This window comes from Phragmites australis, chromosome 5 (assembly GCF_958298935.1).
Source record: "Phragmites australis chromosome 5, lpPhrAust1.1, whole genome shotgun sequence".
Taxonomy (NCBI): Eukaryota; Viridiplantae; Streptophyta; class Magnoliopsida; order Poales; family Poaceae; genus Phragmites; species Phragmites australis.
The window spans coordinates 43,356,097-43,370,577 of NC_084925.1; the positions used below are offsets into that span (position 1 = coordinate 43,356,097).

A 14,481-nucleotide genomic window follows, 5' to 3' on the forward strand; every position below is an offset into this window, starting at 1 on the left:
AAAATTATTTTTGGATTTAACTTGCAGTGCTTTGGAAGGTCACGGCGCCGTAGTAGGAAAAGATAACGTATGGTAAATACCCAACTTTATTCGAATCAATTGTGACTTTTATGCGAGGTCCAAACGCGTTATGACTTGTGAAGGATAATCTCTTTCCTACCTATTCTTGTAAAAATACACTAATACTGAGCCATGAAAGGGCTTACCTGCAAAATCGGCCGTCCCCTTCCCTCCCGTTTATTCGAAAGCAATGGGGGTTCATCATCTAAAAAAAAGCAATGGGATTTAGTAATTTTTGCAGTACAGACATGAGCTAATAAACTCGTATTGTCCCTTTCCTCCGCTCGTCTTCCCCTCGCCCACTCGGTTCCGCTTCACCCTCCCGTCGCTATTGCCCCACGCGCTGCTCGCAAAATTCTTTGCGTCATTCGTTTGGACGAATTCAAATCCGAGCTCTCGTGTCACTCCCAGCGCCAAATCCGCGCGCCGATTCGGCTCCAAAGTAAGCATTTTTTTCCTGCCCGATTCGGCCCCCAGTCCTTTGAATTCCCTGTGTTCAAATCTGCAGCGGAGTTTTTTTTTTGGGATTTTTTTGGTGCGGGAATCACCCGCATTTGGTGTGATTGGCTCGGTATTTTATATTTTTGCCTGATTTGTTCGTCCGTTTCAGTTGGAACCCGTATGCGCTCGCCATGTTCACGGAGGGGCTAGATCGCGACGCGCTCAAGTGGGTGCGGGAGGTGAGTGAGCTCGCCGCGCTTCCGTACCCTAGCTGATTGAGGTGTTGTGGCCTCGGGTTTCCGTCTCTGACGCGTGTTTTCTGTGCGTGGTGGTGTTGGTTGGTGCGAGTGCGGCGGCAGGGCCAGGGAGCGGCGCTGCACAGCCACGACCGCATGGACGCCCTCCGCGCCGTGCGCGGCGCAGCCGGCCGCGGAAGCCTCGGCATGCCGCCGCCGGAGAAGTTCCGGAGCGGGCATATACCGCACGCGGCTGTGCCGCTGTCACGCGCCTCGCTGCGCAGCGACGACGGCAGCGCCGCCTCGGGATCCGACATGGACGAGTCGTTGGACACCGAGGAGGTCGAGGCCGCCAGCGGCAGGTACTCAGTGGACTCGTCACCCTGCCGTGACAACATTCCTCGCCGCACCGCCGTGCCCCTTTACCGGTACGCTACCGTGCCTGGGCAGCAGCACTATTACTCCACTGATGATGGTTATTCGGATCTGAGTTCTTCGAGAGACACGGCACTGCCAAGGGCGAAGACACAGCAGTTGCGGCGCCCACATGCACGGGTTGTTGGGTACGTTGAGGAAGAGTACTCAGACTCCGCAGGCAGCTCCGAGTTTTCTAGTCAGGTGGAAGGACGGAGCAATGGTGTGGTATCGAAGGGTGGGTATGCATCAGAGTACTCCCATACTGGCCCAGCCCGAAGAGAAGTGAGCAATGCAGTTCCTAAGACTCGTGTGACGGCTGCAGAGAACTACAGCAGCAATGCACCTCTAAATTCGAGAACCTTCCAGTCAGATAGCTATTCTGCTCAAGTTCCTGCTCGAGAGGATGGGAAATCAACGCCTAAAATGGTTTGTTTTCTGTGTTTATTTACAAAGCATTTCCATTTCATCTGTTTCCCACTTTGCTATCTGTGGCAGTATCATCTCTTAGTTCCATTTTGTTTCAAGCTGCGGTTGTGTTTAAAAGTACTCACCTTTTGGCTAAGATAAGTGTGAAAATATGTCACTAGTATAGAATTAAGCTCACGTTCATGATAAATAATAAGGATATGTTTGGTTCGCGCCTAAGTTGGCCACTTCTAAGGTTAGTCACGCCATAGATTTTTAGGCAACTCTCACTTTGTTAGCCCCCTGTCCCACACGTCATACACTGTGTTTTTTTTTTTGACTAACTTTGCCACAATTGTGGCTGAGAATTTGTTAGCCACACTTTTAGTGGCATCCACACTTTGCTAACCTTAGGTGTGACAAACTTAGGCGCGAACCAAAAATGCCCTAAATCTATTGTAACTATGATAATTGATACATCATCAGTTAACTAGATCAATAGCATCTTCATATTTCAAGCCTTATTGTTCAATACATTGTTATGTACATGGGTCTGAGACATTAAACTTTTAACTTTGAAATGGCGTAACAAATATTCTAGTTATTGTGCAATGATTCTCCAGATACTATTTGTTGCATCGTATATATTGGAATTATTTTATAACATCACCATGTCAATGGTTGTCTGGGGAGTTCCATTTCTTTATTGGAGTAATTTCATTCCCCTTTCATCTATCTAAGTGGCTTCTTGACTCTGCTGAAGGATAGCACTAGCGCACTTGTGCATTTAGTTTAATTGGATTATGGTCTGGATGACCCATAAAGAAAACAGGCTTCTGAATCCTCAGAAGAAACAGTCTTTTGGCCACGATCAATCTGGAATATTTATGTTGCATAGTAACTAACCTGCAACCGTTTGGAACTGTCTTTTGTTACTGGTCTCATTCATAATAGCACCCAAAGTTCGTAAAATTCGGGTTGTTTCTGGGGCATATCTCAATTCCAGATGCTTCCATGCAGGGAGCCATCTGATGTCCTCAAAACAAATGGCTAAATCAGCTTTCTGAAGTCATTAAAATAGAAGATTATATTGGCATGTTTCTTGCTTTGTCCTTCACCAGTGATGTTGTTCATCATCCTTGAAAATATGCTGAAAGTTACAGCACCGAATAGTTCTTAGTTCTTATACAACTATATGTGTTGATTGCACCGATTGCAGGATGTGACTTTTTTTTTGAAGCCGTTTAAGTTTGATGATTTGTTCTATACTTCTATGTGCAGGATGGGTTGTCTGATGTCCCCAGTGCACCTCCCATACATGATTATGACCAGGAGCATAGCCCAGCTACTCACCATGTTACCAGGTTTTGTGCCGATGCAAATTCATCTGATGGCTTAACCGCCAAAAAAGAAAACCACCATGAAGATAATGGGGGAGCTAGCTTACCTAACAAAAATGGAAGGTAACTTCTATATATTGACCGCCAAAATAACGTATTGTTTAGAAAAGAATTGTGTCTTTCTGTTTACTTATCCTTCTTGTTTTTTTTTCCTGCTATGTAGCACTGTAAATGCGGGAGACACAAGCAGGCCATCTAGTTCAATTCCTCTTCGAGTCCCAACCTTTCATGCCAGGTATTTTGAGTAAACAACCGAAAGCGCTGTATTGGTTACTGGTCTATAATCACTTCTAACACATTTCTTAAAACTGTTTATAGTTTGCAAGGACCCTGGTATTCTGTACTTGCTTATGATGCTTGTGTTCGCCTGTGCCTTCATGCGTGGGCTAGAGGCTGTATGGAAGCTCCGATTTTTCTGGAAAATGAATGCACACTGTTGCGAAATACATTTTGGTGAGTTAACTCTTACACATGATCTGAAGATAGCTTGTTAAAACTAAACAAGCTACAAACATGCCATTAAATATTGTAGCTGCGCATTGCTTACTGCCTTTAACTACTGTCAGTTATGAGCTTAATGAGGATAGCCACTGCTTTGTGTTTTTCATTTTATGGTCAATTGTCCTTAACAACAATTGTTTTTTGCAACAATTACGCAATATAAGAACATGTCTGTTCTTATTGAGTATAGATGTTTCTATCCATTGCAATGTAAGATTTGTTCTTCACTAATTCACCTTGATGAAATGATTATGACTTTTAAGCACAATGGCTATGTAGACATTTATTTGAAGGTAAATTTTATACTAATTAGATTTGGAGTGGATACCCAAAACTGGTATGACTTAAAATCTACCCTGTTATCACATGCTATTTAACCTTAGTTACCAAAACTATTCGGCTTCAATGGTCATACATACGCTAGATGTCCTGTCATTCCTCTGAATGGACCTTTTTCTCAGTGTGTATCCCAGAATCTCTTCTGGCATCCTTCACCCTATTCTTTTCGATAACAGTGCATTAGTTTAGTCCATTCTGGAAGCAAAATACATCCTCGGAATTAAGTTAGTTGGTTCAGTTCAGAAAATGCAACCTCCACTTACTATTGCAGATTGTAAAGAATAGAAGACATGGAATGACTCAAAGTGGCTTCCTTCATTGTCTACATCAATCTACATATGGGTTTTCTGAACCAACACAGTGCGATTTTCCCAGGAGTTACAAATTTCAACAAGGCCCGAAATATTATCCGCATAAAAATGCTAATTTTGATTACCACCTTCAACATGCATAAACCTTTTGTTTTTTGTGTTTCACAAGCTTATTAGTTATTCATCTTGTAATCTTGTGATAGCGCAATATTCTCTGTCGTGCTGGTTATTTACAGCCCCTGTTTTGTTACACTCTTAATGCAACACTTGAGTAAGTTAATTCTCGTGTGTTTCATTTAGCTTGCAAAATATCTTGCTACAATCAGAAGAGGAGCTCCTGGCGAAGCGCACATCGGAACTAGTTAGTGAAGGAGCTGCATCAAAACCGAAGAAAACAATTGGCAAAATGAAGGTTCAAGGTATGGAACTTATATATTCTTTCCATTTACCCTGCAGCTGTTAGACTGTGGCCTCACATGCTCAGTTTATACTACTTCAAAAAGTGTCGAGGTGTCAATGCTAACTCAAGATAATTCTGTTTGCAGTTCGCAAAGTTCGGATGTCTGTCGATATGCCTTCTGGTTGCAGTTTGTCATCATTGCCAATGGTGAAACTGGATTCAGTTCGGTACCGTTTATCCAATGTACAATCCACGCTTTCATCTGGATGGGAGTCCGTACGAAGAGTTCGAGTTTTACCACAGCTTCCTGCTAACAGTTCCTTCTCAAAGCATAGCTTAGCATACATGCAAGCAAGTGCTCAGTATATCAAGCAGGTGTCCGGCCTGTTAAAGGTTGGTGTAACTACTCTTCGGAGCAGTTCATCCTATGAAGCACCGCAAGGTAAATGTGCTTTACATCTCCAGTAGACTGCAGCCTCTTGACTTAATCTCATAATGTTTTTTCTCACCTCAGAGACATACTCCTGCCAACTGAGGCTTAAAAGTTCACCTGAAGATGATGTGGTACCGATGCAACCAGGATCTGGTGAAACCCATGTCTTGTATGTGCTAATAAGTCCCTAAAATAACATCTTATTTGATAACTTGTGTCACCATTCATCCTTTTGATCTGAATATTACTTGTCTCCATTAGTGTGTTATTTCTTTCTTGAGATTTAATCTTTACAAGAACAAAATCTGAATATTTTGAAATAGTCAAGCTTACTATTCCTGTGCGTATTTCAGCTTTCCTGACAGCTTGGGAGATGATTTGATTATCGATGTGTCTGATTCAAAGGGAAAGCCCTGTGGGCGTGTTGTTGCTCAAGTTGCTACAATGGCAGAGGATCCTGTAAGATTCTTCAAACTATTATGTTACCTGTCTTTAAAGTTGTTAACAAAAAAGGGGCTTGTAGGTTTTGATACTTTTGTGGTTCTCAATGTATCCTGTACATCTTATAATCCATGTTCCTCTAAAAACATCTGAATTCCTTTTTGCAGGCTGACAAACTTCGCTGGTGGTCAATATACCGGGAACCTGAGCATGAACTTGTGGGTCGCATACAGCTATATATTCACTATACAACTGCTGCTGACGAGAACAACATGAAGGTACAGATGCTGCAAATATAGTTCCCGAATGTTGCATGTAATATAATATAGTTTCTTTGACCTTAGTTAATGGCAGACAGTAACCCGTGCTCACATGTTATTACTATATTGATTTCGTCAGTGGTTAACTTACTAGAGGCAAATGTTAGAGTAGTTCGAGACATGCAAGTTCTTTCATTTCTTGTTAACTGGGAATAACACTTTCTGGATCATTAGTCCTGCTCATTTCTGGTTTGACGGTGCCTGTAACAGTTTTTATTGGAGTGGCTATATCAAGGTTTATAGTAGATTTAGGCAAAAAAAACTTGTTACTTGCCTAATGTGTTATGATATTAGCGAATTTGGTACTGTATATAGTTTTGAGCTTTACATATTTATAGCATCTTTGATGGAAAAGCAAACAATACTCTTAAGTATCCTTAACAAAGAATAATAATGGAACTAGAGAATCTGCAAATTTTCATTGGTTTGAGTACAAGAAACAGGGTATCCTGTTTTAGGATCTAAATTATGTAAAGAGGCGATTTAGCGTTCAACCTTTATTAACTATTTGCCTATTTGGAAATGGTGTGTTCTCATTTCAAATTTAAATGTTACTGTATCAGGTGACGGAATGCTGCATGGTTTTCACTTGTTGAACATTAGGAATTGATTTTATATTAATAACCATTCTTTGCTCTGTAGTATGGTTCTGTTGCAGAAACTGTGGCATATGATATTGTTTTGGAAGTTGCAATGAAAGCGCAGCACATTCAGCAACGAAGTCTTGTCTTGCATGGCTCTTGGAAATGGTTATTGACAGAATTTGCATTGTACTATGGGGTTTCAGATGCCTACACGAAGTTGAGGTACTTTTCTACTACAGTGGGTCCCACTCTTTTCTACCTTCTAGTATGACTTAACTTACCTTGAGAACCATGTTGTGCTTTATTTCCATCAATGTCGTTCCTCATACGCATGTCAGATAGTTTCTTGTATGTCCTATATTTGATCTAGCAACAAAAAGGCGTGGCTGGAAAGGCTTTCATGCTTGTTGCTTATATTTGTATTGAATTGTCGTATTCCCCTCTCACATCTCGTCCTCTTTTCTTTTCTTTTTTTGGTTTCTTCTGTGAGATCGCTAAGTGCCAGTCCTCGTACAGGTATCTCTCGTATATCATGGATATTGCAACCCCTACTGCTGATTGGCTCAATCTGGTTCATGAGCTTTTGTTACCAATACTGATGACGAACCATGGCACTGCTACTCTCAGCCATCAAGAGGTATTCTTCTCTCTTCCATTAGATATACTGTTTTCTTGATTAATGGGTTTTGGGGCAAGTTAGGCAACAAATTTCATAGATTTAATGTTAATGTTAGATTGTTTGGCCAAATTAATTAACTTAACTGAAACAAATTAGATTCTTTTTCGTTGACTTCTCTATTGTTATTTGTCTGAAATGCTGCTGTGATGTAAACATCTAACCACCACTGCTGGACTGGAATTGCTTCATTAGAACCGCATACTGGGGGAAGTCGAGGAGCAAATCGAGCAAACTCTAGCAATGGTTTTTGAGAATTACAAGTCGCTAGATGAGTCTGTGCCATCAGGTTTAGGGGAAGAATTTAGGCCTCCAACTGGATTGGCCGCTGCTGCTCTGGAACCAGGTATTAAGCTGTACAGTCTTCTCCATGATGTACTATCTCCTGAGGCTCAACTAAGATTGTGCGGTTATTTCCAGGTCATTACTCAACTGTTCTGTAAATAAATGAATTTTATGTTCTCTACTTGTAACTAATGTTTTAGTTCATGTCCAGACTGCTGCCAGGAAGCGATCAAGGCGGCACATGCTTGAGACTGATGAATATGTAGCAGGAAATTCTGAATGCATCAAGGTGGATTTGGTGACCATTACGACGGCTTACCAGAAGATGAAATCATTATGCAACAATCTGCGTAATGAAATTTTTACAGACATTGAAATTCATAATCAGCACATACTTCCCAGGTACGTGACTGTATCCACGCTTCACTGTCACTATGTTGTAATGGTATAACCTGCTGCACGCATTCTAAGCACATATCGTTGTCTACAAATTTACGTTCTATAGGAACATCCATTATATGCAATGTCTATATTGCTTGTGATTTCCTTTACACTTTTCTTGTGAAATATTCTAATTTCTTTTTGTTTCTTTGCTTCAACAGTTTTGTTGACCTCCCAAATTTGGCTGCTGCCATCTATAGTGTGGAGTTGTCAAATAGACTGCGTGGTTTTCTTGTTGCATGCCCTCCTGCTGGCCCTGCATCTCCTGTTGCAGATTTGGTGATTTCTACCAATGATTTTCAGAAGGATCTTGCTAGCTGGAATATCTGGTAAAATTTCTCAGTTGTTAAGCAAGTTCTCTTCTTATTTGTATCTTGTTGTATATTCGTGCCTCATGCTTGGATTTTGTATAGCCCTATAAAAGCTGGTGTTGATGCAAAAGAGTTGTTTCATTTGTACATTGTGTTATGGATTGAGGACAAACGCAGGATGTTACTAGAAAATTGCAGACTGGATAAGGTAGGTGCTATGTTTCTATTTGCTCTGGTTTTCTATTGATATATCTTATACTTCCTCAGAACAGATTCTTAACACGACAAATGATTTAAAGATGGCTAATGGCCAATCTGCTTCCATAGATGCCAGTGTTAATTCTGTATATTTTAGTACTATTCCTCTGAGTCTCTCCAGCCGAGTGACATCTGAGAGGGCATATGTTTGATAGTGGCAGGTGTCCATGTGTGCACATGCACAAATGTGATGGACGATGGTTTGCAGTTGTAAATTAGGCAGCTGTGGATATTGATGTTTTCTGAACAGTAGTTTCATTTTTGATAATTCTAATGTCATTGTTGACGGCGATAATTCTAATGTCATTATTGACAGCATATAGAATGCACATCGACTGTTATTTGTAATTTATTTTGAGAAGGTGTTAGGTTGTCAGAATAATCATTGATGCATATCTATATATAGTCCAGCCAACTTTTCATTATTTGACTCTTTGTGATCTAATTGCACATTACATTTGCCAATTATCAGGTCAAATTGTCAGGAGTTAGGACTCAGCATATGACAACACCTTTTGTGGATGAGATGTATGATTTACTGAAGAATACATTGACAGAGTATGAGGTTATCATTTGCCGATGGCCAGAATACATATTTGTTCTTGAGAATGTATGTTTGGATTCACTTACAGACTCTTTAATTGCTGTATTTGCATCAGATTTTTTTTTTGACTTATCGTGTGTTGTTTTGATTCCTTAAAACAAAAGGCTATTGCAGATGTTGAAAAAGCAGTGATAGAGTCTCTGGAAAAACAGTATGCGGATGTTTTGGCTCCACTAAAGGATTGTATTGCCCCAAAGAAATTTGGTCTCAAATATGTCCAGAAACTCACAAAGCGCAATTCAACGGTGCCCTATATTGTACCTGAAGATGTAAGTTTTGGTATTAATTCACATTTCTTGGAACTTCAATTCTTAATATCTGACCCCCTATCTGCTTTCAGCTGGGCATTCTCTTGAATACAATGAAAAGACTACTTGATGTTTTGCGGCCAAGGATTGAGAGTCATCTGAAGTCATGGAGTTCGTGTATACCTAATGGAGGAAGTACTGCATCCATTGGAGAAAGACTTGGTGAAATTACTGTGACATTGAGAGCCAAATTCCGAAATTACATGCAAGCGGTTGTTGAGAAGCTTTCGGAGAATGTGAGTGTGTTGCTACATTTTGTTGCCTTTTCCTTTTTCAGATTTTGGCATGTTGCAAACATTTCATAGAGAGGTTCTTTTGGATTTCTGATATCTTGCTGAAATTGGGCACAAACTTATCGTGTACATAAAACTAAGTCGCTCTTCATGCATCTCTCTCCCTGAAAAAATTCTGCTTCATGAATTTTCGTTATCCACGCTGCAAGTTCTGACATAGAGCTGCCTGCATGTGACAAGGATTTAATTACTGAATGTAAATTTTTCATTATGTTCTTGTATTTAAAATGGCGGGTCTTGTACCTATAAATTTCTTTGTGTGCTACAAATTCTGGCGTGGACCTGGCAGTATGAGACCAGAATTCAATTTCTGAATGTTTTCCTGTTTATTTGATCTTGGTATTGTTATAGTATTGAAAATGGGTGGTTGCTATGTAGAGACGAGGATTCCATCTAAGAACAGTTTGTAGTGGATTAATGTTTCTTGAAGCAAGTCTAAGTATTCTACTTTCTGTTGCACCTCTAGCAATTATACCATTGATCTAGTTATGGATAGGGAGGGAGGGAGGTCTTGCACTTTAAAGTGATAGTATTGTGCTGTTACATTTGCACAACCTACAGTATTCTTATCTTCTTTTTTGTGCAGACCCGTATGCAAAATACCACAAAGCTCAAAAAGATCATTCAGGATTCAAAAGAGTTGGTGATTGAATCTGATATTCGCAGCAGGATGCAGGCGTTGAAGGATCAGCTAATTCAGGCGATGAATCATGTGCACAAAGTCTCAGAAGTACATGTTTTTGTAGCCATATGCCGAGGTTTTTGGGATCGGATGGGACAGGTATATATCAATAGCGCTGCTCCTTTTTTTCTTATCACTTCTGTTACTAATCTAACCATGTTTTAGGATGTGTTGAGTTTCCTGGAGAATCACAAAGAAAACAAAGCCTGGTATAAAGGCGCACGAGTCGCAGTCTCAGTAAGTTCATGTTCCTACAGCCCCCTTGGTGTTGTATATCCATGTATTCCCTGCCTTCTTGATGACCTCGGCTATGGTTTAATAAAGCATGTAAATCCGGCAGGTATTGGATGATACTTTTGCATCCCAGCTGCAACAGCTGCTCGGTAATACACTCCCACAGAAGGACCTAGAGCCACCCAGATCCATCATGGAAGTTCGCTCTATTCTCTGCAAAGATGCACCGCGTCAGAAGAATTCTAGTTTCTACTACTGATCAATTGTTGTGTACATACAAGTCATGCGCAGAGGAAAGGCCGAAGTGAGGATGGGGGGGGGGGGGGGGATCGTTGTAAAGAGGAAGAAACAATAGACCACGGGTCTACAGGAGGCTCCATGGAGATGGGAGTACATGATCAGAGAAGGTAACCTGTTGTGTTAATCCATCAATTAGCTTTGCTGGTTAACCGGGCTCAAATATGTTCCCATTGCCTGTGGGATGATCTACATTCAGAATTTATCGTCCAAGTGACATTGTAGGTTAGCTCCTTTGGTAGCACCTAGCTGAGCTTTTGCTACTGCTGTGTTTTTGAACCTGCTGTCTGGTTTATAGGTATTCTTTTTTTCTTACTTGGAAAATCGAGGGTGAGATATTTGGGGGGTGATTGGTTGCTATCATGAATGTATCCTGTTCCGACGGATGCGTATAATTTCAGAGAAAAGCGTATTTAATTGTTCGTATTTATTGTTCTAGTTTGACATAGCGGATGCAAATGTACGCTCATAGTCTGACCCAACGGGTTCACTTATCGTGTCAGAAAGCACATTTATGCGAGCAATCGATTAGAATTTTAGCTCTTAGTATCTGTTTATGCGATCTCATATTTAATCAATTAAATATAAACTCAGCTTAGACTGTTTAAATAGATATAATTAATTAAATACTCTTTTTTTAACAAACATAATTTTACTCAGTCTGCGTATATGTTTCATGCGGGTTACAGCACATGCGAGCAACCAATCAGCATATGAGCAACCAATCAGCATATGGTTACTGATGTTCCTGTATTGTATAGCAATGGTGTCAGAAAAGAAGTGCATATTTTAAGTTGTAATTTCGTCTAAAGCTCTAGAGCATCCTCTCTGCAACCTGAAGCTATGAAAACCATACACATAACGTGGTGACAGTTTCGACATGTGAATGCTAAATCCGCTATTTCTAGTTTCTAGGAAGTTATTTCTAGCAAGTTACTCCTCACCTACAAGTTTGACGAGTAGTCACCTTAATAGTCTATGACATAAGTACTAGTAAAGTTTGAAACATTTCACTTCAGAATAGATCGGTGCGATGTCGTTGGTGAGGAGTACGCCGTGTTGAGGCCACGTCGACCTATGAACAACGGTGAGTCAGCCTTTGGAGGCAATGAAGCGTGGGGCGCTTGTTGTCGATGAAGCTGGATAGTTGTTGATAGTAGACAGCCTCGGTGAGCGTGTCATTGAGAAATGTATTGTTGATGTTGAGTCGATGAATCGGTTGGTCGTTGAAGAGCGCAAGGGTGAAGATGGTGCATATGAAGGCCGGTTTGACAACCAAGGAGAAGGTTTCGCCAAATTCGAGCCTTGTAGCAGTCCAAGGAGCTGTCCAGCTTCAACTTGTGCTAGAAGATCCTTGCATATAACAATGTTAGCACCATTGGGACGCGGAAGGAGCTTTGCATGTAAGGCATCAAACTCTTACTGCATGGCGAGATGCCAGTTTGTGTCATTGAGCACTACGTGATAAGTAAGAGGAATAGGAGATGGAGCGACGACGTAGAGAGTGAGGCGGTCCACGGGCTGGAGAAAACCGCATTTCCATGGGTTTTCATTGCATGATCGTTGACAACCGAGGCAATAGCCTCAACAGTGGGAGGCATAGGCGCAACAACTATAGGAGGAGACAATGCAAGCGCAACAGCATGTGTGGGTGTAAGGGCAGATGGTGGGGGCATTGAGGTAGGCATGAAGAGTGGTTGCGTGGGCGGGACTGCAGCTGGTGTGGGTGGTAAGGCAGTGGCTGGCACAGGTGGTGGTGGAAATGACGCAATGGCATGATATGTTGTAGGATGCATGATGGGAGCAAGCATTGGGTTGTGAACGGCGACAATGAGGGAATCAAAGTCGGAAGGAGCCTGCAGGTTGGGTTGCTCAGAGAATGGAAAGGAGGACTCGTCAAATGCGACGTGTCGGGAGATGATGATCTGGTTAGCAAAGAGGTTGAGACAACGGTATCCTTGATGGTTGGCAGGATACTCGAGGAAGACACAAGGCTTGGAGCAGGGGGCAACCTTGTGCGCAGTTGTGGCGGAGAGATTGGGATAGCACCTACAACTGAAAACACGAAGAGTAGAGAAGTTGGGAGGTGATATGAAGAGAGCTTGGTAGGGAATACCAAACTGGAGAGCTTTGGTAGGGTGGAGGGTTAGAAGGTGGTAGTGCTGAGAGCTTCAACCTAGTACGTGGGTGGAATGCTAGAGCGAATGATGTGTTCTGCTTTACTATTTTGTTGGGAAGTATGTGTGCATATCATGCGGAGTGAAACACCACGAGAAAGGAGGTGGAGATGCATGGCATGATTGTCAAATTTGCTGCCATTGTCACACTGAAAGCCACAAATGAGTGAAGAGAACTGAGTGTGAATGTACACAAAGAAATTATGAAGAGTGTCAAATACCTCAGATTTTAGACGAAAGGGAAACATCCATAGGTAGTGAGTAAAATAGTCAAGAACAAGGTAATACTTGTAACCGAAAACACTAGATATTAGCGAGATTCTGAGATCACAATTTATTAACTCGAAAGCTTTATGAGTGCGAGTGAAGGAAGGATAAAATGGGAGATGGATGTGTCGGCTTAATGGAATGTGACAAATTGGCACGAATGGCATAATGTGTTTGCCCAAGGTTTATTACATGAAATATAGGAACGACTACTAAGATGTGATAAGGCTTGGTTATCGAGATGCCCAAGGCGACGATGCCACAAGGTAGCAGACTATGTGGTGATGGAGAGGGCGCTATGGGCATGGGCGGCCACCAAAAGGGGTAGAGGTCTCCATGACTATTGCACCTGACGATTATGTTCCAGGTTCAAAGGTCCTTCACAGAAAAGCTAAAAGGGTCAAACTCAATAGAGCAATGATTGTCGATACTTGATAGTGAATTTTCATACAAAAATAAGATTCTTGAGAAGGTTGGGGTGACAAAACATTATTGAGATTAAAAGAAGAGTTTGGTGTTTTGAGGTGTGTGGCACCGGTTGTGGGTGATAGGAAGATGATACCCATTATTAACAATGACATAAGGAGGAGGAACGAAAGATATGGAGATGAGGGAGGTCAAGTTACCATGCTCCGAGGTCATGTGCATAGATGGACCGGAGTCCATGTACCACTTCGTGAGAGATAGTGGTGTGAGCGACATGGCGTTGAAGGCGTGCATCAATTGTTGTTTATCTCAGGATTGAGGAGGTGCCGGTAGAGGAGGGCGTGGACTAAGGCATGCCTTGCCATGGCACGCCTTGCCATGATGCGGGAGCAGGCAGAGGAAGGGTGATGGTGAACGCGCTAGGCGGAGCCAGCCCAGGGAGGCCTTGTTCGGCGACCATATGTAGATGGAACACTTTGGACACCGCTGGAGCTGATGCGGTTGTTGCCACCGCCCTGCTATCCACTGAAGTCACCGTTATTAGGGCCGTAGCCTTGGTGCACGAGAAACCACTAGTGGTGGCATTGGACAAGCCACCCGAGGAGCTACTGCCGAAATTGCCCTTGTCGTCGGTACTGGAATATAGGATGGAGCGTTGCGTGTTGTCGGAGGACAACGACGTGAGCTCCTCGAGGAGGGCAGAGCATACCTTGGTGAACATGGGAGCAGATGTTGCATGGAGAGGAGTGTGCGCATGTGGACATAGTGATGCCAGAGTCCACCAAGGGTGGTGTGGATGAGGTTCTTGTCGACGATGGGGGTGCCGACCGCGATAAGTAGGGCTTTTTGTCGGTGGCATTAATCACCAATCGACATGCCACCTTGTTGAATACCGTAGAACTGCTGCTCGAGGTAGATGGCATGGGTGTCGGTG

At 42.2% G+C, this 14,481-nt stretch overlaps 1 protein-coding gene across 1 annotated transcript; it reads left to right on the forward strand.

The window, feature by feature from the left end:
- Window positions 1–275: 275 nt before the first annotated feature.
- Window positions 276–11,060, forward strand: LOC133919849 (uncharacterized). Its single transcript, XM_062364390.1, has 23 exons — window positions 276–502; window positions 671–740; window positions 861–1,580; window positions 2,841–3,022; window positions 3,123–3,194; window positions 3,278–3,412; window positions 4,411–4,529; window positions 4,656–4,952; window positions 5,025–5,112; window positions 5,297–5,402; window positions 5,552–5,662; window positions 6,347–6,510; window positions 6,805–6,925; window positions 7,160–7,384; window positions 7,461–7,651; window positions 7,852–8,019; window positions 8,104–8,209; window positions 8,732–8,869; window positions 8,968–9,132; window positions 9,204–9,407; window positions 10,051–10,245; window positions 10,312–10,383; window positions 10,487–11,060. The coding sequence occupies exons 2-23, from the start codon at window positions 693–695 to the stop codon at window positions 10,637–10,639; spliced, it is 3,780 nt and encodes a 1,259-aa protein (XP_062220374.1). The 5' UTR covers window positions 276–502; window positions 671–692; the 3' UTR covers window positions 10,640–11,060.
- Window positions 11,061–14,481: the final 3,421 nt, after the last annotated feature.